The sequence below is a fragment of the Vanessa tameamea genome, chromosome 15 (genome assembly GCF_037043105.1).
Source record: "Vanessa tameamea isolate UH-Manoa-2023 chromosome 15, ilVanTame1 primary haplotype, whole genome shotgun sequence".
Classification (NCBI taxonomy): domain Eukaryota; kingdom Metazoa; phylum Arthropoda; class Insecta; order Lepidoptera; family Nymphalidae; genus Vanessa; species Vanessa tameamea.
The window spans coordinates 11,894,763-11,920,240 of record NC_087323.1 but is presented as its reverse complement, the minus strand read 5'-3'; the positions used below and the strand labels follow the sequence as shown (position 1 = coordinate 11,920,240).

Here is a 25,478-nt window from a genome sequence, read left to right as displayed (position 1 = left end):
AAGAAATGAAATGAATAGCAACTAACCTCGACTGAGTTTTTCATTGTAACGTTGGAAACATTTCATCCAAACCAACTTTTTAATTATCACAATCAAAGCTAAAACACTTTATAATAACGTATATAGCCTTCCCAGTATATTCCCACAAGAATCACTTCACGTTAGATTAAGTATTATCGTCTGACAAAATATTCAACTACCCACATAAATACGGTTACGTCGTCCGTGACAAGTTATCGTATTGATGATATTGAAAACAACAATTCTTTTAATTTATTATTTATTTTTTATCTGTGTGCATTTATTTGTAAAGGTACATTAACGATGTGAGACTTCGTATGAAACATTTATGAATTTTAACAATATTTCAACTTTAAAATACGTTTCAATTATGTGATATTATTATTATTGATGTTCCTTGTAAAAAATGTATTTTTTTTTAAATAATACCTGCGTTCTAACATTAATATCTATAAAATACATTGATGTGTCTTAGGGTATACACTGCCTTGTTCCTCCTTCATTTCCATACAAGACTCAAATCTTATATTGGTAAACCTCCTTATGTTTTACTTGATTTTCTTTATTGTAATTATACAGTTTCCTTAAGCATCCAAAATAATATATGAATTTATAATATTTACAGTTGTAAGTATTATTATTTCTTTCGATAAAATTTATTATAGATATTTTATTTGATCAAAAATTTTATTAAGATTTTATATGCATCTAGCTAGCCGTTCCGACTACTTATAGGTGAAATTATATTTTTTTTACATGTTCGTTAAAAAATAATACCGATCGGAGCGCCACCTACCGATTCCAATCTAAATCACCCAGGGCCCTACTTAAAAACACAAATCAAATTTGGTTCCACTGTTTAGGAGTTGAGAGACTGTACGCTTTCAACCTATTTAGTGAGAATACGGCTTAGACGCAGGTGTGTCGTCCCGTTTCCTGTTCAAACGTCCTAAAATCTTTCATCCCATGTACAACTATCTCACTTTATAGTCCTCCTATAGTATGTTGTTGATGTTTGTATTTAGTAGGTTAATATATTAAATACATTGATAATTTCGTTTGTCTGGTTGCTGGCTTGTAACCTTTTATCCCAAGGTTTCAAATTCTGGGTCGAGCCAATAAAAGTTATTGGGTTATTTTTTCTAGATATCCTAAAGAAGCATCTAAAGCCTAAATTCTTAACGCTTAGTTAGTCTTAACTCTCCCCAGTAGCGACGGATTGCCGTCCCACCCATGCCGTGCACGAGTATTTGCAAACATATTCGTGCACAATTGCACCACAGTGGCTTAGACATTAATTATCAATAATTATCGTTTGTTATATACTTAAGATGTTAATTGTTGACGTGATGGCACTGTATTCTTGTTTATAATACTTACTACTATCGAGCAGAGATGGCGTTGTGATAACACACGATAATTCTAAGGTATATATTATGGGCTCAACCTAAGCAAGCACCTCTGAATTTTCATATTATTTTGTGTTTTTAATTTATCTTGCTCAGCGGAAAAGGTAAATCTGCGCGTGTAGGATGATGGCACATCTGTATCCACCATACCGTATAAGTTCCAAGCCTTATCCTCATAAGAAGCCTCAGTCCAGTTGTGAAACATTAAAGGAAATTTCTTTCATTTAAAATCTTCGTAATATTCTAAATTCAAAAGTTTGTATGAAATATATTTGTTACTCAATCACGCCAGAACGACTGAACGGATCCGAATGAACATTCACAGCGAGATGAATTATAATCTGGAATAACATATAGATTTGAAATATATAAAAAAAATAAAAATTAATATCGTAATATCGCTACTCAAATTAAATTACATTGTGTGTTTGTTATTATCAGCCGTTCGAATAACAAAATAATCATAAATTGCTTTAAAGTAACTACCGCGTTATTGAGATTGGAATGTTTACGGAATTTCGTAAGCTCCGCGATTTATTGTCACGACCTGGTTAGTCGGTATATAAACAATATTTTAATGAACATGCGAAATAATAGGAATAGTCGTATCAGATACTCCAATAAATTCTTTGTTTTTTCTTATTAAGTTGGTGGAAACCGTAGATGTCTGTCTATCTGGGTAGATGCCACCCACTTATCAAATATACCGTCAAACACCAGTACTCTGTACTGTTGTGTTCCAGTTTGAGGAGTGAGTGAGCCAGTGTTAGTAGGTTTCCAAGGTTGGTGGAGCATTGGCAATGTAAGAAATGTTTAATATTTCTGATAGTGCTATTGCCAAGCGGTGGTCACCAGACCACTTATCAGGTGGCCCGTTTGTTGTCCGCCTAGCTGTATCATAAAAAGACAAATCAGGTCACAACGGCTTTATGTAAAAATATTTAATATGGTAAAATTTAAAAGAACACAACACTAATGACTTTTCAGTTGATTGCACACCTTGGGAATGAGATGATCGCCTCCAGGCTGTTTCAAATAACGAAAATATTTTTGTTATTATTGTACATGAAAACATATCTATGCATGTAAAAATGAAATTAAAAAAAAAAAAATATCCCGCTGAGTTTTTCTCAGGTCCGAGGTGTTAAATTCCGAACCGATGGTAGATTTTTAACTATCAATAAGCAAGTGTAATCACTTCCATATTGAAGAAAAAGATACATCCACATAAAAATAGTTGACGATACTTCTTGTTGCAGTTATTGTTGTAATCATTCAAACAACAGTTTTAACATTCGTATTTAATTTAAAGTTTCCTAGTTTCCCATCAAACATAAAACCATAGATTAATTTAACAATAGACAACTATTATATTTCGCGTTAGTCCCAAACCACATTGGTATAAGGCATATTAAACTAGCAATAGTTGGGGATGGCTTACAATCCCCTTGACAGTTTGTATCTCGTTGGTATGCATTCTCTGGACAATGTTATTCAGGGCCAATAAAATGGCGGTATCAGTTTAAATTGGCGTTCGAAATTTTTTATTACAGCCAATCAGGATCGTGCATTTTTTTAGTTTATAAATTATTTAAAATGTACTTTAATTGGAATTTATCGAACAATGTCATATTAAATGATCGATTACATCTTTATTTTCGTCTTTAATTTCAATCGTATCACAGGTATTTTGAAATACATATTTAATGTAGGTATTCCACCTATTATTCAATTTGAATAGTATTTTATATTTACATAACATAATGTAATTAAAACATGTGCACAATGTTGCCTAATCACGTTTGAAGTCCAAACTATTAGACTAATTTTAATATTTCCTTTGTATTTATTTAATATCTTAATGCCGCGCGTTATATTGGTTCATTCTTTCAAACAATAACTTGGTTCGACTTGAGCGCCATCTATGTCAAATTGACGGTACTTTATCAGAAACTTTGACAACAACAATAAAAGTTTTAATCCAATCCAATCCGTACGAACAAAAAGATGAATTAATTTCTATACTAACTAAATTATTATATAAACAGATATTTATCCGGGAATTCCTCTCGCTTAGTGGGCCGCTTAGAAGGTTAACCCTAAGAGACGGAGTGAATACCGAAGGTTTTGTAGTGCCGGGTTCTGTATGCCGGTTCACTCAGCACCGACATGTCTCAATAAAGGCGTTTTTTCAACGAGATCAATAAGAAGGTATATATTAACTGTAATTTTCAAACTTTGTATTTCGAAGCATATTCCTAGATTCTATTAGATTTTTAAGATATTTACACTTTTTTTAATAAACTAATCGCAATGCGCACTGCTCATACATTTTAAGGAATATGATTTTTGTGGCCTATTATGCTTAGATGACAATATTGCTGGCTTCGTATATCGATATCGATCGATCGATTTTCTTCCATAAATTTCCATCTAAGGAGAGGTAAGTTAATAAGTGGAACCTCGTAAATTAAAAAAATTTGAATTTGAAACTGACCATAAAACGTTTATACATTGTTACATTTACAAGTAAACTGTGTTATTATCACAAACTATAAGATATTTTAAAAAGAAAGAAGTCTTCATCTAAGGAAATGGTTTTTACAAAAAAATCACTACAGTTCTTTATTTAATTTTCCATGTACAAACATATATGTAGAAGAACGTGCAATATCTGTTATGAGGTTTTCCTTCACCGCTTAGCTGAATTATATGCAATAATAAGCACTTAAAAACTCAGTTGCGTTCGGTTGATTTTGAAATCACATTAGTACGTGCTGCACGTCTGCTATGAACTCATTGTTTAGCCCATATTAATTGTGTTTGTACTGCATATTTGTGTTTCTAATATGTGTGTTAGGGTAAAGTAATAAATAAATTATTGTTTATAGGGTTTTGTGGAAATTCTACCAAAATGATGCCTTCGCTCCTTCACCACCAAATATTAATATTTCACAAGATGTTCAGATTGGCAATGATTGTTTGATAGTTAAAGGATCGGTGAGCTGCTACCAAACCAATGGTGGACCTGCACTGAAGCCGCCTTGATTTTATTGATGCAATCGTATTAAAGTCGCAGTAAAATAACATCAATCACTTTGAACATAAAACGGGTATAAAGGAGCGCATAAAACAAGTAGTCTGAATAAATGAAACCCTTACCAAGATGTGAAGTTTATTGATCGTAAGAATTCAGCCTCTTACCTGTAAATAAAGATAAATAGATTAATACGTAATACATTAAGTCTCTATTTACTATTTCCTATGTAATCTTATAAGAGGATTCGATCATATCACCAGTGGAGCACCGCAGGATAATAAATTAAATTGTCAGATTGTGACAACATTAACTATACATTACATTACATACATTAACAGCCTGTAAATTTCCCACTGCTGGGCTAAGGCCTCCTCTCTTTTTGAGGAGAAGATTTGGAGCATATTCCACCACGCTACTCCAATGCGGGTTGGTGGAATACACATGTGGCAGAATTTCGTTGAAATTAGACACATGCAGGTTTCCTCATTATGTTTTCCTTCATCGCCGAGCACGAGATGAATTATAAACACAAATTAAGCACATGAAAATTCAGTGATGCTTGCCTGGGTTTGAACCCGAAATCATCGGTTAAAATGTACGCGTTCTAACCACTCGGCCATCTCGGCTCTTATTACTATAACAATTGTAAAAGTTTAATGAATCAAAAATAGATCATCACATCATCAATCAGTTATCAATGTTTCACGAGCGAAAGTGAGGTTTAACGATACAAAGTGAGTTTTTACAGAGTAGCGCTGCGATTTTTATTTTTTTCACCTGTTGGTCCGTTGGGTAAAATATTGCAACGATTTTAAACCACTTTCAACAAACCTATTCAGTTGAAATTTAGCAAGCACTTTTGGGGCTTGTAACAATATAATCCAGTGTACTAACATTGTAACTTGTACAAGCAATTGAATCGTATAAATTACGAGGACATGAAATACACGCTGGTCACGTCAACAGTCTGAATTTAATATTACATACTAAAACCTCCTCATTAAAAACAACATGTACAGCATGTAAATTTCCCACTGATGGGCTAAGGCCTCCTCTTCCGGAGGAGAAGGTTAAACACATTTTTCACCATGCTGCTCCAGTACGAGTTGGTAGATTCACAATGTCACAATTTCGTTAAAATTATACACATGCAGGTTTCCTCACGATGTTTTCCTTCACCGCGAGCACGAGATGAATTATAAATTAAGCACGTGAAAATTCAGTGGTGCTTGGATGTGTTTGAACCCGCAACCATCAGTTCAGATATACGTATTCTAACTACTAGGCCATCTCGGCTCTTCCGGTAGTACAGGGGTAAGTATCCCCGCCTGTCTCGTAAACGAGCTGCATCATTTGGTATATTTTTTATATAGGTTTATATTATTTTCTCTCTCTGTCTCCGTAATTTTTTTAGGATGTATTTAATCTTGTCCACTAATTTCTCTGATGCCATTAGTAAGGACCCCACTTGATTATGGGATAATAGGATTAATAAATCGTCTCGACGTCTTAAACGATCCACAGCTGGCAGAAGACTTAAGATATTTTGAAGAATATATATGGAGTTGACTTACTTTGTGCAAACCAGTCTGCGTAGGTACCACCCATTTATCATATATTCTACCAACATTGAGCAAGTGTATCTCCAGGTACGACATAAAATTACAGTTCAGAGGTGGCGTATTGACGATGTAAGAGATGGTTAAAATTTCTTACGGAGCCAATGTCTACGAGCAGTGGTGACCACTTAACATCAGGTGGCTTTTTTTTTTAATAGCTGGAAAAACGCCTTACGCGCTTCCCCCACGTGATAGAAAGTGGGGGGGACTCCCCGGAGCCCTGGACGCCGAGTGCGCCCAGGAACGCCGGGTTTAACTGCTATGACCCTCATCGGCTTTCGCAGCAGGGCCCGATTATCAGCGGTGAGGGCGTCTACCTAGATCGGGGCACCGTACAGCGCCATCGACGTCACTACGCCGGAATATAGTTTTAATATAGTAAGCGACCACTACAGTGTAAATGCCTCCTCTTCTGTTTGGATTCTACTAAACAAAGATGTTCCACTGTAAGTCAAATATACATGAAAGATTTAGGTTTGACAAATGCAGTTTTATAACAACCGTTTCTAGTTTCCTAGAAGCGTCTGCGCGTATCGCGCGAAATCAAAAATCAAACCTGGTTTGATTTTAACGAACATCGTATATATATATCAATGGTTGGACGTCACCGCTCACTATCAGTTGGCTCAATAGCCCATCTATCTTAGAGAGGTTTTATATAAAAACTATACCGACTCAGTAAACAAATACAGTATAAAGTTTGTTTTAGAATGTAATGTCTATGGGAAATATGTTAAATCTCGTGTATTTTCTTTGATATAAACGTACCGCTTACTGATAAAAAGAAAATATTACATGAGTAAAGTAAGAAAAAAATCTACCATACCATTCATATATTATTTATCTTTTAAAGTAGATTATAACCAATTTTATTAATGTATTATATTTTGTTTCGCCAGAGGCTTCTAATATATTCCACCGAATTATATTCATGTGGAGGTAAAGCCGAGATGGCCCAGTGGTTAGAACGCGTGCAATCTTAACCGATGATTTCGGGTTCAAACCCAGGCAGGCACCACTGAATTTACATGTGCTTAATTTGTTTATAATTCATCTCGTGCTCGGCGGTGAAGGAAAACATCGTGAGGAAACCTGCATGTGTCTAATTTCAACGAAATTCTGCCACATGTGTATTCCACCAACCCGCATTGGAGCAGCGTGGTGGAATATGCTCCATACCTTCTCCTCAACGGGAGAGGAGGCCTTAGCCCAGCAGTGGGAAATTTACAGGCTGATTATGTTTATGGAGGTAAAGCTTTATGTGAGTCTCTTTAATTATTCCACTACGAAACATCAATTATTGGTGCTGTTTTGTGCCGGTATGGAAGGTCAATTGGTTGGTTTTATTCTAATCACAAAGTACATCTTAGTTTCCAGGTTGTGCCTTGGCTTTATATAGTTTTCTATCTCTTATACTGTTGTATTGAACCTTATTTGCACTTAGAAAGATAAATGATGATGAGGGGCCATTTAAACCTTTGCAAAATTCAATACACAGAATGATTGAAAGGCAAATTGTCTCAAGAGATACATTTATTCATTCCAATAAAATAAATTTTCAAATCTCAACAGTTAATTGCTTTTATAATCTCGATCTCGTCGATCAATCTCGTTCGCGTCTTCACTCAAAGTGACGTTGGTGTTTTTTTTTTTTTATGAATGAGTTTCTTAGACCTAACAGCTAATGAGACATTAAAAATTACGATCGTTTTAGGATTGATGATATTGCTTGATGATATGTTTTATGCTTTGTCGCGAGCCACAGATAAGAAAAGCCAAACTAAATTAAAGCGTTCCTTAGAATATTTCCAAGGACATGGAGCTATCTGTTGATTTTTATGCAGAATATATATTAGTTGTTAATATTTAATATGGCTGTTTTAATAGAGTAAAATTTTTGCTATTTAAGATATAATCTGCATTTTGTTGATGACAGTAGCATCACTACAGCCAACAAAAGTTCCTTTGAAAGTCTACTTGAATAATATATATTTTTATCATGAAGATAGAACCCATTAATTTATTATGTCATCTAAAAAGATTTATTGTCACGTATGTATAACTAAGGACTCTCACTTGTCAGAATGTCCATTTTAGTAATCGATATTTTTGTAAACAGGTAAAGTTTGCAAGCTGAAGAGTCAATCTTCGAAGATACTCCACCGATTTCGAAAATTATTTCACGAATATTTAGAACGACACTGCAGGATGGATATGAGCTTTATTTTGTAATAATAAATAAATAAATAATAAATAAATATTGGACAACATCACATACATTACTCTGATCCTGAATTACATTGTAAGTAGCTAAAGCACTTGTGTTATGGAAAATCAGAAGTAACGACGGTACCACATACACCCAGACCCTAGACAACGTAGAAAACTAATGAACTTTTTCTACATCGACTCGGCCCGGGAATCGAACCCGGGACCTCGGAGTGATGTACCCATGTAAACCGGTGTACACACTACTCGACCACGGAGGTCGTCATAAAAATAAAAAAAAAATTGATATGTCAAAATAGGCATGTATGGTGTATTTATAAGAAATACGCGAGTCAACTTAATTCGCTCTTTAGTCGTGTGGCCAATTATAACCCTGCAGATTCCAAGTCGAGTCGAAATAGTTTTTGGGCTTTTTTAAATAATGTTTTTTATAAACAGCCTGGTGTTAAGATTTTTGACTATCAATAAGCAAGTGTAAACACTTCTATATTGAATAAAGATTTTTGACTTTGACTTTGGATAATCTCTTAAGGGTATTTTGTAAACCCATCTGGGTAGCATAGTTTATATTGCCAATGCGCCACCGATCTTGAGATCAAAAATGTTTTGTCCCTTATACCTGTAGTTACTCTGGCTGGTATAATATATGATAATTACAAAGACGGACTTGCACAATGTCCTGACACGTAGTAAATTCAAGGTGTTTCCTTGCTTATTATTTTATGATATAAATTCATTGATTTCTCATCAACACACTTTGACGCGGGCACGGGCTTATCTTTAGAGCTGTATGAGAGGAGAAATTCGCCCATAGGTACATTATTTTCTTAATACATTTTTATCTCGCCTTTAAAGCTCTCAGACGGCAAAATTTTATCTGACTTAAACGACAAGTTATATTTGAACTGAAAAAGAAAATCCCAGTAACTAATTCAATGGCCTGACCCGTTTGAACTTGAGAACATGGTACCTGCAGTTACAAGACCGTCAGGTCAGTCAGGTCTCATAGAACTTTTTATTAATATCTCAATAAGTAATTAAAAAATCTAATTTAATTAACACATTAATTCAGTGTTAGCTAATTTTATTTTTCGCAAACATTATAATCTCCCTTAATATTCCGACATTGACGAGGGTTGAGTTAAGAGTGAAGTTAGGAGCATTCTATTCATGTTCGTAATTGACTCGTGATGTGTTCAAACAGTTCATGTGTTATCTCATATTTGTTTGAGGGATTAATAGTAATTTAACAAAATTATACATAAGTACCAAACTCAATTACCTGGGGTCGAAATAGATTCCTTTAACCGATTCTCGGCTTCGCTAAGATGGACTTCTACAAATAGCACTTCAAGAAAAAATATATTGACTGATTTTTAATATAGATTTGCTTCCTCGGTTCTAGGCTAAAGTCTGGAGAACCTTTCCGACCTCCGTATTCCCCATTACTTACAATATGGGCCCTTCAGGTCTAGAGTGAACAGGCAATCTTCTACGCAAACGCGCTTCACTTTAGGCAATATCATAACTTTCCATCAGGTCTGATAGCAGTCAAGCTCTAGCTTATATCTTTAAAAAACAAAAAAGAAATAGAATACGAGTGTAACAGCTTTTCTTATAAATTTTGTTAAAGGGGTGATGCGTTAAATAATGCGCTGTCTCCTTCTTTCGCATTTCGATTGAATCATGACAGAAAGAAATGAATCAGTGATTAACTAAGCAAAGTTTATAAATAAGGCCGTAACTGGAAGATTTTTGACAATCCATAAGATGCGCGAGTGTGATGCTGCTAAAGATACATATGAGAATTTGTACAATTATGATCTAATAAGAGAGACTTTTTTATCTGAAATTGGTAGACAAATTGGCAAATAGGCCAATCAATCATCGTCATAGACTAAAGTAGCATGTTGTTACACTGGCTTACTCATCATTCAAACCAGAAAATAATGATACGAATGGCGGTAGAATGAGTTACGAGTGAGTACTTGGCCTTCCCCCCAAGTGACTAACGAACGATTTGTAGCGACGCATTGTCGCAGCTGCAATTTGCCGTCAGTACTTGTACCATAATATACAGGCATACATGGAAGCCTTATCAAAATTAATGTTTGGACTGCACCTGCGAGATCACTGCCTGAGAATTTTTGACTAATTAAATTGTCAACCTGTGAAGCCGTGTCATAAAGTCGGGTACGGCAGTGACAAGTTGGTAGAAGTCTCATTAATTTTACTATTAAAAAGTAAGCTTTTTTATTTTGTCTTATGTATTGCTGGTGGTAGCAAAATACCTGATGAGTGGGTGGTATCGATCTAGATGGGCTTACACAAAGCCCTACTAGTAAGTAAAATCAATTTATTCGGAACGAATTCTGAAAAAAATCTTTAGGCATACTTATACAAAATGTTTAAATGTTTCGGCGAGATTATTAGTTCATGATCGTACTAGAATCTAGTCAACCCGATGGAGGAATTAACGTTCTATATTAAAATAATTATAAAATGTTCGTTAAGTATAAATCTGTCCGATAGATGGGGCTATAAAAGTGTAAAGCTGCGAATACTCCGTTAATGGTTTATCATAATTTTGTTTTAATCTACCATCAAGTCTGGCTCTAGCGTTATAATTTCATTCGAATTGTCATTTCCCTGTGTGTCAAAACGTTTTGATATGAGACAGGTTAATTACGTGTTAATTAATATTTGCATGGTTTATATCTGTTAGTATTTTGTAATTAATAATGCTCTTTATTCAGATAAATGAGATGATTTGTAATATGGAATTATGTACTGAAACTCTTTATTTATTATATACTGTTGGTATTAATGTGACAATTCTTTGAATATATAAAATGGAAATGAATTAATAAAAGTCTGGGCTGGAGTTGTATTATAAATAAAATATATTATTGAAAACCAGAAGTAACGCACTATTTCTAATCTAACACTTCCTAAAACCAACACAACCGTTTAATTAATTAAAACAATAATTACGAATTACGAAACTAGTACAATTTAATGATAAAATGAAAAGGTCCACGAATATTACAAAAGCAACTATCTAACGTCCAACGCTCGCAAAGGCCAGCACGAAAGTGAGTTAGAGGATGTCGTGATCCCTCTGACGTAAGTTCTTTCGTCTACCCGACACGTGACTTGACAAGTCTTGACAAATAATTGGAGTGTAGAAAATGCTGGCTATGTCTTAATTCCTTGAAAATGTTCTGAGAATATATTTATAAATCAATAACTATATTCAGTACATAAAGCAGAACTAGATATATTATCAAATCGCAAAGACTATGTATGTATATGTAAAATTTATTAATCTGTACTACTTCTTTGATTTGAATATGTGTCGTATTTTTAACTGTAATTAATAATTGTCTATTTTTTTTTCATTCTTATAGATGATATGTATTGTTTTACATGCATAATAATGAAAGCTAACAAAATTAATAAAAAAGAAAATGACCCAACGGAAAGAAATCAATAAATCACAAGAATATTTGGATAATTATATGAAATTTATTTAATTATTGTATTTCACCTTCCTTTTTTAAGTTTTTATCGTACATTTATATAACAAGTATTATAATACTACTTATCCTACTTAATGTAATAAAGTTTGTAAATTATTAGTAAGAATAAGGGAGACCAGTCACTGGTTTATTGCCTATAAGAGTAAACAAAGTGAAGAGGCTTTTTCTCAACTGGAGGAATGTCAGAAGTTAATAGAAAAAAACACTTCTGTCTCTTAGAGCTAAGTTAATGAGTCTGTTGTTAACATACTTTTATTATTTCTGTTATGATACGTGTACTTGTTAAAAATGATATAGTGTTCCAAACTCTGTTTAGAATTATATTAGATTTCTGCTATTTTTTTTTTTAAATTCTATATATAGATTTTGGGCATGTGATTTTTAAAAGAAAGTGATGTTTGAAAATTAGATTTATTATACAATTATATATTGAGTTTTAGTTGCAAATAATATAATAAGAGTTTCTTTTATTCACATTGCAACGGCAACAAGTTAGCCATCTCATCAAATGCAAAAATAACTTGTTACAATTCTACCATCCCAAGAACATGCAACAGTCATGACATTACAAAGTCTGAATCTTAGACTGATTATTGTAATTAGGTATTTGTATAAAAAATCCTGTCTATGCTGTTAAGATCTTCACTTGAGCAGATCTTTTGCCTGGAGCTAATCCTGGGCATAGGATCTTGTAATTCTCACAGTAAGAATGTTTTGTCATCTGGACTGAACTATCATGCAAGATTTCAGATCCATAGAATATGTGCTGATTCATCTTACAAGATTTGACCTAAACAAATTGACGAACAAACTTTATAAGTACTGTATAATGTTTGTATTCCTTCCTGTACTAATCCTGTAATGGAGCAGAATGTTTTAAAGCCTCCTCCACGTGGATTGTAGTGATCGGATTGGTGGATAAATTATGAAATCAGGACAATTTCTGTTAATATAAAGTTAAATGATATAATGAAAATACTTTAAGGACAAATAGTTTTGTAAGATTATTTTGTAACTGCTCTGTATATAGCGTGATCTTAAATAGTATTTACCTTATATAGTATTTACTTGGTTGTAAGACTATATACAAGTCCGTCGGGTAGGTACCGCACACTTATGTAATCTAACGCCAAATAACATAACATAACATAATCAGCCTGTAAATTTCCCACTGCTGGGCTAAGGCCTCCTCTCCCGTTGAGGAGAAGGTATGGAGCATATTCCACCACGCTGCTCCAATGCGGGTTGGTGGAATACACATGTGGCAGAATTTCGTTGAAATTAGACACATGCAGGTTTCCTCACGATGTTTTCCTTCACCGCCGAGCACGAGATGAATTATAAACACAAATTAAGCACATGAAAATTCAGTGGTGCCTACCTGGGTTTGAACCCGAAATCATCGGTTAAGATGCACGCGTTCTAACCACTGGGCCATCTCGGAGTATAAACAACAATACTCGGTATTGTAGTGTGCCCGGTTTGAAGGGTGCGTGAGCCAGTTTAAGTAAAGGTACAAACATCTTAGGCCCCAATGTTGGCGGTGCATTGGTAATATGAGGACGCATTCATATTTCTAACAGTATCAATGTCTACGAGCAGTGGTGACTACATTCCAACCGCTGAGGTTAAAAAATCTTTGTCAATAAATAGATTATTAAATGGAAAAAGATTTTGTAACCAGTTATATCCTGAGATCGAACTCTTCATCTTTATAATATTATACTCTATATTATTCCGATATTGTTATTAAATCGGTTCAAAAGAAGAAAAGTCCAGTCCAGTCTAGTCCTAAAACCAAAACGATGCACTGTTTTCAGTATATAATAATCTAATCGTTAATTTAAAAAATAAAAAAATCAAATAAAAAGTATCCCATTCACAACCAGACTAAATAGTTAAGTTAAGACACGCTTATACAAACAATAATAGCATCTTTTTTATAATTAATTTTTAATATAAAACAGATAATCTCTCGAGTCGCTCCTTCAGTGGGCCGCTTTATTCTTATAATTAATTCGATTACAACGAGGCACGTACAATGTAGCTGACAGCATATGATATGGATTAGATTTTTAAAGCGTTTGTCATTCCTTTGTCGCTTAGTTGAGAATTATCAGTGAGATCATTGCCACGGTTCCGCTGAGTAAATAAAGCTGTGTATTGTTTGTAAGTCAAATGCTTTTCGCTTCATCGAATTTTGGTATATATATATTGCAAACTGCTTATGATGGAGTTGATGTCTAAGCGTCTAAGTCGTTTCTTTGAGATTTCATGGATATCTTCAGAAATTTGCTTACGGACACTTACACTTTAAACTTTTAGAAAATATGTTTGTATATTCTTTATATTTGTATAATGAAGGAGTAAACAATACGGTATCAAATATGGGCAATCATCAAATATTTTTCATTCGGCAGTAAAAGAAAATAATTCGTCTATCTTAAATTAAATTCTGTCACCGATTTATTTTACAGCCCCCACTGTTCAGAAGCTCTCATCTTCTTAAGAGGAGATTTGAACGTTAACGTTGTTCTCTAATGTCTCAAGACTGTTCGCAACGAGACAAATACTTCATTCTAGCTAAAACCTTTGGAACAGCTCTTTCATATTTCACAGACGTTAGCAGAATAAGAGTATCAGTGTATTAAAGGTTAGCTTTTATATCTAACTTGCGATTACACGTTTTATTTACGGATATGATTACGTCGGTAAAAGTATAATCGTCTTTGATACAGAACTTGATTATAATAATCAGAAAAGATACAACGATGCTAGAACATCAAACGAAAAAAAGGTCCCGATCGAGTCAAGTATTAATCCTCAAAGATAACGGAACCTTTTTCAATATTTTCGATTACTCACTCTCTTGTTTTGATAATTTAAACTACACGAAGCTTATGTTAATAGAATACTTCGACGTTAGGAATATAAATTCTGTGCTTTGAATATAATTTTCGTGTAAAATTATCCTATGATGTTATAAAATTGAGATCCGCTATTATAATAGAACCTTGATTGTATAATGTACTACATCATTGGGTAATAACTTTACTTGTTAGTCTAGAATTATACGAACATGTTAAAAACCCGAGGTATTTTTTTTAATGTTCTCGTATTAATGAATTATGTTCTAAAAAGAAATGTATAATATTTCAATATATCGGTTGATGAATTTCCAAAAATGTCTTGTGTTCTATGTTAGATAGTTCGGCGAATGAGCAAATGTGCCTACAGATTGTAAATGGTCACCATTATTGACATTGGCTCTGTAAGAAATTCAAATCATTCCTTATATCGCCAATACGACACCGACCTTCGCAACTAAGATATCATGTCCCTTGGGCCTGTAGTTACACTGACTAACTTACCCTTCAAACCCGAACAGTACTAAGTATTGCTGCTTGGTGTTAGAATATATGATTATGGGTGGTACCAATCCAGCTGGGCTCCCACAAAGCCCAACCATTCATTAAAACTAGGCCTTATTATTAATAAAATAAAATAATTATACGGCAGTTACTTATATAGCAGTGGCTTAACGGTATGTTTACAATGCTATATTCATACGGACAGTCTATAGATAATTTTAGATATAAAATTTAATATAGCCGTTTAAAGCCTTAGCAACATTTCTAAGCCTTTAACTTAAAGCATTTATTTTAAAAATCATTCAATCGTAAAATAATAACGTCAGATGTATTAAACGTTTTTCCATACGGATGGGCACGATGATTGCTCCGGGCTTGCGGATAACACTCGCTTGCTAGCTAGCTACTCCCCTATTCATTCCCCTGACTTCATTCCACTGTCGTCTTGCTAGGAGAATACAAGTTTCTTTTGTTACGATTCCATTTCAGGATTTGAAAGCATTTCTCTCTTATACAACGGATACGTACGTGACATATTTACGGACGCGATCAGAATTTTCTCTGAAGTTATTACAGGACGATGATTTTTATTTTATTTTCTGAAAATCTATTACAAATATTGGAGTCTTTGATATTTGAACGGAGACGTTTCTTATTTTCCTTTGATATTAAATTACATGAAAATATTATGTAAAAAAATGTGCCGGCAGGTATAGCCCGACCTGATCATTGGGTTACAGTTCTATTTTTCGAGTAGAACTTATTTTTCTTCAGATATGTCAAATATTGTCCGTCCTATCTCGCGTTTGTAAGGTCTTTTCTCAGTAAGTTTCACAATGTGAATATTTCTTCAGTATCAATGTATATGCACATTATACATAACGAAGCCTTAATTTCTGCTATCGATAGAGTTTCCCTGGAAACGATATATGTGTTACTTATTTCTGATAAACCAGTCTACTTACGTGCATGACGGGTTAAGCCTTCAAAGCCGCTTAAGGGTTGAAGGGAAGTCTTAGAAATATAAATAGCACATTACCTTTTTATATATGTATTTTAAACTGTAAGATTTAGATAAATATTTTATTGAGTGTAAGTGGGAGCTTTGAATTAATTTATATTAATTTTTAACTGACTTCAAAAAATGTTTGCACCAAAACATTCAAGGAATAACAGGAAAAGATTTAGAAATTGAGTTATTCATAAACAGTAATGCCATCGATATTTTATGTACAACAGAACATCGGCTTGTAAATTATCAGTTTATGTTTAACTTCAGTGGTCACCAGATGGCTAGTATGTTCAGTAGAAAAAAAGCTATACGTGGTGGCTCATTAATACTTATTAACAAAAATCTAAAATATAAAGAACGTAAGGATGTTGTGAGCCTTTCTATTGAGCAGACTATTGAAATAGTAAATGATGTAATAAGTTCCTTCAGATCACTAGATATTAAGAAAACGGCTGATCTGTGGGGATCGCTGTTAAGGTAGTCAATTCAATAATTGATGTAATCGCACCCTACCTTGTCACTATATTTAATAATTGTGTCCTTAGTGGCGTATTTCCTGACGTCATGAAACGTAGTAGAGTATTACCAATATTTAAGTCAGGTAGTACATCAGACCCCAACAACTATAGGCCCATCTCTGTACTACCAACTCTTAGCAAGATATTTGAAAAGTTATTACTAAATCAAATGCTAGTACATTTTAACAATAACAAGTTGCTACACAAGAAACAATTTGGATTTACAAGGGGTCGCTCGACAACTTACGCTGGTGTTGAGCTCGTTAAAAATATTTACAAGGCCTGGGAGGAGTCACAGGATGCCTTAGGGATATTTTGTGATTTATCTAAGGCCTTTGATTGTGTACAGCATGAATCTTTGGTCAGGAAGCTACGTCATTATGGAATTAGGGACACTGCACTCAGTCTTCTGATTTCGTATCTGAGCAATCGGATTCAGAGGGTTGATGTAAATGGAAAGAGATCTCCCGGGTCTCCAGTTACTGTGGGGGTCCCTCAAGGATCAATTCTTGGACCATTTCTCTTCCTTGTTTATATAAATGACCTACGACTTCTCCTAAGTGATAAACTCGAGATAGTATTGTTTGCTGATGATACTTCTTTAATTTTTAAAATAAAAATACGTTTTTCAATATATGACGATGTGAACAATGCTCTCTCTGAAATAGTAAATTGGTTTAGTGTTAATCATTTAATGTTAAATAGTAAAAAGACAAAATGTATTAAATTCACTACTCCCAATGTAAGATGTGTCAAAACGAGTGTATTTTTAAACGGGGAAGCATTAGATGTTTTAGAATCAACAGAGTTCATTGGTATGACAATAGACTCTAAGCTCCAATGGGGCCCCCATATAAATAAATTGGCGAATAGACTAAGCTCTGCAGCCTATGCGGAAAAAAAAATTAGACTTTTGACTGATGTGGATACGGCTCGCCTTGTGTATTTCAGTTATTTCCACAGTATAATGTCGTATGGCATCCTACTCTGGGGTAATGCAGCTGCCATTAATACCATTTTTGTACTGTAAAAGAGGGCTATTCGTGCAATTTATAACCTGGACCCAAAAGATTCGTTAAGAGGTAAATTTAAAGAAATTAAAATAATGACTGTCGCTTCTCAATTTGTTTTTGATAATGTTATGTATGTACGCAAAAACATAAATGATTTTCCCAGAAATTGTGACGTACATTCTATTAACACTAGGAACAAAAATAAACTTGGTACTCCAAGTACCCGATTACACAGGGTTAGTAACTCTTTTTTGGGGCAATGTATACGTTTTTACAACAGGATCCCAGAAAACGTTCAAAATTATTCAATTATAAAATTCAAAAGAATCGTTAAAGAGTGTTTGTGTACTAAAGGATATTACAACACTAATTACTTTTTAGTTAACTGCACACCTTGGGAATTAAATGATCGCCTCCAGGCTGTTTCAAATAACTAAAATATATTATTATTGTACATGCAAAATGGAAAAAAAAATAAAATATCCCGCCGAGTTTCTTTCGCCGGTTCTTCTCAGGTCCCAGGTGGTAAATTCCGAACCGGTGGTAGATTTTTGACTATCAATAAGCAAGTGTAAACACTTCTATATTGAATAAAGATTTTTGACTTTGACTTTGAGAATTTTGGTTTTTTTTTTAAAAAAAAGGTCTCCATTGTTTCTGTTGGCACACTTGTCCTGCAAACCAAAACATAACAATACTAATTTGGACTGTTTTGGTGGAAAAGTATATTATGATGAATTGGTTAGTCCTATCACCAAGTAAATACTATATAAGGGAAGGACTACATAAGATCGTTATGTACAGAGTAGAATATAATAACTCACAAAACTATACTACACAGTCAGTCAGGACAGACCATACCACCAAGTTAACCATGTGTATACGTACTTATTGCTGGTGACGAATTTAATGTTTTACTCTATATTAGTGTATATACGTAGATCTTGAAGTATTCTTACCATAACTACCACACAATAAAATAAATATAACATACTTGTGCAATTCAAATACAGAACTTACATGTGTAATATTTACAAATCCTGATTGAAGCAGCGAGGTGGAACAATTCCAAGACGCACACCAGCAGTGAAAACTAACGTGAATAATGAGACCTCAAAAGTAAAAAGTAAAGTTAATCTGTAACTGTTCTAATACAGCCTTCTCTCCCTTTGAGGAGAAGCTATGAAGCTTATTCTACCACTCTGCTCCACTGCGAATTGAAGGACACATGTGGCTGAATTTTCAATTAGACAATGTTTTCCCACACTGCTGAGCACGAGATGAATAAATTAAGACACACTAATATAAACACAAATTAAGCAAATGCTATTCAGTTAATTCAATGGTGCTTTTGGGTTTGAACCAATCCTGGTCTTTCGCTTCTATTTATGTACAACATATAAAATATTTATAAATACATTAGAAGAGCTTATTTTCACCTGTAAACTACTAATGTACATCGCTGAAAAGCTGACAAGTGAAAAGACCTTTAGTTATATTTCGCGTGGGCCCGTAAATCTTCTTAGGCGACAGTGTGATTTATTAATCTGGCTAGGACTTGAAAATTACTTTGTACGTTGACTTGCTAAACGAAACTGTAATTGTGAAAAGTATACCATCAGTGACGGCGTTCCATGGCTTATATTGTTATGATTAAAAAGAAATACGGGTGACCTTGAAAATCATTTCAAAATCTAGCTTGGAAACTGAATGGTAGACGTACACACGTATAATTGTAAGTATGGGATACACCACGATTGCAGATTTGTTTCTATTACCATTTTTTCTATTTACTCTTTAATCTTAAATAGAGAATTTAATTTCATTAAATATATAATTTGTATATAATTATATACATACCTATGTGTATGCATGTTAGATATCAAGTACTGTATATGATTTTATTTTAAATATACATATTATTATTTCACTGAAACGTATTTATATAATATGTTTATCTCTGCTATGTACATCCCTCTGTCTATCTCTATTTCTTTCCTTTACCTTAAGGTTGACTGAAAGAGATAGCTGTTTTGGTGATAAGGCCGCCTCTTGTACATCTTGCTTGAACGTGACTAATGTATGTGTTTATTGTATACCATAAAGAGTATTTTAATTTGATTTGATAGTGTTCTTAAACTTTTCTTCGGGTTATGCTAATGGGCAAAGATGATTAAATCTGTGGTTTAATCATCTTCGCTTACGTACATCTTAACTACCAACACTGTTCGTATACACACTTAATGTGCTGCATCACTTAAGACGTTATAATTCTACATCTCTGTAATTACATTGTCTCAGTCACCCTTCAAGCTAAAATAAAAAAATGGGGGATTAGGATGTAGCGTTGTCGGTAGAACTTGGTCGCATATCCTGCTAGATGTATGCGTGACGGAACAAATTCAAAAACTTTCTACTTAAGAGGGTAGAGGAGGAAAGATACAAGAATGGCGGATTGTTCTTACCTAAGCGCCCTGAGGCACTGATATTATTGATTTCAAAATATATTCTATAACGATAGATTTGTTTTAATAAAAAGAAATATGATCAGCTAATTTATTAGTAAACGTTATATTGAATGAAATATAAACAAAATTGACAAGATCTCCAATAAAAGACAGTTTTTTGGCATCTCCGGAGACCATCGTTCTTTGTAGTCATAAATAAACTGATGGAAAATGTCTATTGAATTAATAAGATTTTAGGCCTTATTATAATTATTTCCAATTCATTGAAAAGGCCTCTAGAACAAAAGGTTAATCTGATAGCGAAAAGAAAAGACCCTTCAATAAAATAAATAAAATGAGTAACTAAAAAAATGAACCCCTTTCAGAAAACGCACAGCTAAAAAAGTATTAAATAATTTAAAATAATTTAACATCAGTAGCGTCTGGAATAATCTAATTGAGGTTTCCCAATTACAATACAAAGCTCTCAGAAGCCATTTGTGTATTTAAAATGCACATGCTGTTATACTGTAATTAGTGTTCTTAATTGGCAGAAACATTTTACTCAACGATCGTGAAACATTGAACGGAAAAAAAATTCAAGAAAGTTATTTGGGTCATAAGGTTGGTATTACATGGCATAAGCGATTATTTTTGAAAGTGAAAATGCATTAGTGGGTAGAGCTATTTTCCAGCATCGCAATTCTCGAAAATAGTTCAATAGATTTGTTTTCCATAATATCTACACGAATTGAAATTTGAACATTCATAGAACTTGTAATCTTAAACTTAAGTTGTGGTCGAATTAATCTAATTAGATATAGTCTTACCAAAGAAAAATATATCACTAGGCATAGTTTTTGTATTTAATTTAGTAAACCAATAAATGGATCAACTTAGTCACAGGGCGCTGATCTCTCAAGAATAATACAAATATAACATCAGCATTATGTTTAATTGATAATTGAACTAGCTTACTCACCCTCTAAATCGAAAAAGAACACTATTTAAAAAAAATGTTCAGAGTGTAGTAGTTTTGTGGAAGAATAAGTGATACCTACCTAGATAAATATACCCAAAGATAAACGATAGGAAAAATCCTTTCAGAAATATAATTAAAGTGACCATAATATTATGAACATGATATTTTAAGCCGTCCAATTTTATCCAAATTAGAATTACTGGGACACTAATGGTAAAATGTCTTCATTTATGGGCAGCGCGTGCTTTTTTTTGGACCGATACCAAAACCTCTGCAAACCGTGCGAAAGATGGGCATGGCAGGAATTTTAGTAGGCAATTATCTCACATAAATCGATTCCACACCTATTTCGGAGGATTTAGAAAAAAATACAAAAAATGTGGTTGAATAAAAAGGTTGTAAGTCTCAAGATCCGGAGAAGAAATCTCGGGTTGGGCTGATAAAGAAATATTGGTTTTTCTGACAGGAAATTTTCAGTAACAGCCTAGAACTTGAAAATTGGTACAATGCCAAGTTTCTTTAACAACCATACAATGGGTTGAACATGATACACCAAATAATTGTGATATTTGATAATACATATTTTTATTGACAGCAACTAAAATATTTATTTCACACAAAGCAATGGATACGATACGATAGAATATTAGATTCAACAGACACACCAATCAAATTGACACACCAAGTCAAATAATAAATTCAACATAAAAGAAAATTAGTTCATATTTTTACATTTTTGGCTGTTTTTGATATTTTAATTGAGATGAGTGTTAAGTTAGTTGTTAGATTTTTGGTAATCAATAAGCCATAAGTGTAGCTAGCTCATGTAACATTGACTAAAGAGTTTTATGTGAATATTTATTATGTAAGTAGTCCAATTTAATATAAAAAAGAAACACATTATTTTTTGTAAAAGAACGATATCCTGAAATCGCTATTCGCTTCCGCTTCTCTTCAAGAGCTATGTTAAGTAAATAAGGACAGCGTGATTGACTCAACTTCTTAAGCTCAACGACCACACTTCCCTCAACCTTTACGTACAGTAAAGAGCTAATCTACGTACGAGGGTTACGAGTCGGTATGAAAAATGTTTACGATACGATTTTATTTTACAAACTTCAGTATTAAATTAAACAGCTTTCATAATATAATACTACTGACTTGCTTAAGAACCATTAGATACTGAACGTAATATACAGGTAAATACAAATTAAGTAATTATGGCCTGACTTTCTAAAATTGTTATATAAATATTATCCGGTTGCCATAGCAACGAAGTAGTTGTGCTGATGTTTGAAGTGTCAGTGAGCCAGTGTAATTACAAGCATACAATGATAACGTTGACGGTGTAAAAAGTCGTTTATACGTCTAACGGTGCGAATGTCTTTGGTGGAATATCCCTATAAACAAAAATGGGCGTAGATTATGCATATTTACCTTCAGTTAATATTGTCGTGAATGAACAAAATACGGTCTTATCGTTAAGAGCGATCTCGTTCAGATAACGACAAAAGACAAATTTAAAGATAAGTGATCACGGTGAAAGGTGTTTGCTCCCTCTTTTCCCCCATAAGCAGCCTGTAAATTTCCCACTGCTGGGCTAAGGCCTCCTCTCCATTTGAGGAGAAGGTATGGAGCAATTTCCACCACGCTGCTCCAATGCGGGTTGGTGGCTTTTCCCCCACTCTCCTAATAATATGAGATAGCAATATAATACAAACGAAGAAACTTCAGGCGCAGGAACAACCGCTTCACTTTAAAATGACAAATGTTTGACAATGTGTTTTTTTATGTAATCGTTTGGCGGACGAGCATATGAGCCACCTGATGGTAAGTGGTCAACGCCCATAGACAAGAGAGCTGTAAGAAATATTAACCATTCCTTACATCACCAATGCGCCATCAAACTTGAGAACTAAGATATTATGTCCCTTATGCGTGTAGTTACATTGACTCGCTCACTCTTCAAACCGGTTTACAACAATACTAAGTATTGCTGTTTGGTGGTATAATATCTGATGAGTGGACGATACCTACCCAGGCGGGCTTGCACAAAGCCTACCACTAAATAAATTAAAGAATAATATCTTAGAATCTAACAACTAGACCAAATCTACAGTTGTATAACTGTCTGAACATGTAATTTATGCTCATAAAAGCTTGTAAAGTTATAAGAGCAGACACGTCATCATTGACAGATTCAATTTCATATTCACAGCTGTTTAATGTTGAGACAACATATTTAATTCACCATCTAGTTAGCTTGTTAACGTAACTATATCTAATTACTTGCTAATTTCACTTTGCATGAATTAAATACGTCACATTTTCTTTCACGAAGGACCAACTTCATATAAACCTCTCGAATATCAACCTTATTGCTCTTAACATAAGGGACACAATATAACACATATATAGGCTATCTAACAGAGCTATAGGGGACAAAGAGGGGCGCAATTAGGTCGCGACTTGCCCAGCTAATGAATACATATCATCAACATTAGACAAAGCAGATTTTAGACCTTATTACAAGGGCATAGGAGAAATCATTTATAATATAACATTCAAGCAATTATGGCACTTGACACTCACGTAATAAGGATAAAATTTTAACGAGTGAAGTAATGATGTGTGTGATGAAATTCGTTTACTTGATAAGGCCTCGTAATTGAAACTACGGTCTTAAGGGAAAACTTTTACACTTAAAGAACGAAATTTGACTTAACTCCATGGTTTATGTTACTTAGTTGAACAAGAATAAGAGAATTAATTAAATGAAAAAAAAAGTACTAGATTTAAGTGCAAAAAGTTCTTTTTTATATTTTTCGGTTATTAGTTTCTTGAACTTAGTCGTTGGTGACATTGTTTTATGGAACTATAAAAATGTTTAATTAAAGCGCGTACGACTCATGCACGTAATAGAAGTAAAATATTTTTCGTTAGAATCGTTACATAATACATTTATGGTAGCCCGTCTGGGTAGGTACCACCCATTAATCGGATATTCTACTGGCAAACAGCAGTATTGTTGTGTTCCGCTTTGAAGGATGAGTGAGTCAGTTTAAATACAGGCTCAAGGGACATAACATCTCAGTTCCCAACGTTGATGGCACATTGGCGATGTAAGGAATGGTTAATATTTTTGCAGCGCCATTGTCTATAGGCGATGGTGACCACTTACCATCAGGTGGCCCATTTGCTCTTCCGCCTACCAATATCATAAAAAAATATGTTATATACATACGACAGTTAAATTTAATTTTTATCACACGTATATACATATATAATGACATTGTAAGAAATATGAATCATCCATGAATACATCGCCAATGCTCACCAACGTTGGGAACTAAGACGGTATGTCCCTCATGCTTGTAGTAACATTGGCTCACCCTTCAAACCAAAACATCAATACTAACTACAGCTGTGTTTTGTGGAATATCTGATACTTATCAAGACGGGTTAATCATTAATTCAAAATACATAGCATTAAAATAACACACGCCTCAAAACAGCGTATTACAGTAAGTCGGTTCTTAACGTTTTACGAAATACGACGTGAGTTCTGACAGAATAGCACGGTACACGATCTATGTATCGTGCTATTCTGTCACCAAGTGTCGTAGTATTTCGTGTGTGTGAACATTGTTATTAAAATTTTCTTCAATGACTAATTCTATTAACGAGGAACTTGAGTACTTATTTCTCATTGTTAATTTCATTTTTTTTCAATTCACTGACAATATGTCGGAATGGTTGGTAATTTTCTACATTTGTGTTACTGTTTCTAAACAATTCAGCCGATTGTGGTGAAATATATGTGTTGGATTTGATTTGTATTGAAGACATGGGTGGAGTGTGTGAAAAGAGATACAAGATAGATAAAGGGAGAATGAAGGAAAAGACATGCTGTACCGTCCCCTAATAGATTGGAACACGGACACGGGAAAAGATTATTCCAATATAAACGTATAATATGCACCCTTATTCTAGTGCGAAGCGGTTATCGAGATATTTCTACATAAATATTATAAAATATTAAAAAATATTAAAAGTTACAACAACAATTTCAATCATTAAGAAAGCATTTACATTTAAGAAACCTTCAAAATGTTTTTTTTTTTAATGTAATTCAAAAAAGTTTCGAAAATAATCGCCCAGGGTTTATGAACGTCTTAAATTTTCTTTTAACCGTAATTTTTCAGAATCTAATTTCTCCGAGGAGACCGTGATTAGTAACATTTACAGAATTGTTCGCTACGGTTTCACGATCGT

The 25,478-nt window shown here is 33.8% G+C and overlaps 1 protein-coding gene across 3 annotated transcripts in view; it reads right to left on the bottom strand.

The window, feature by feature from the left end:
* The window catches only part of Dop2r (Dopamine 2-like receptor), a 287,869-nt gene that overhangs the window by 40,850 nt on the left and 221,541 nt on the right, over positions 1-25,478 (bottom strand). For 2 of the 3 annotated variants that reach the window (XM_064217144.1, XM_064217145.1), the window contains exon 1: positions 27-140. The exons of the other annotated variant lie outside the window; for it this stretch is intronic. In XM_064217144.1, the coding sequence (XP_064073214.1) occupies positions 27-44 (18 nt within the window). In that variant the 5' untranslated portion in view covers positions 45-140. Of the gene's footprint in view, positions 1-26; positions 141-25,478 lie in introns of those variants that run through there. 3 annotated transcript variants of the gene reach the window in all.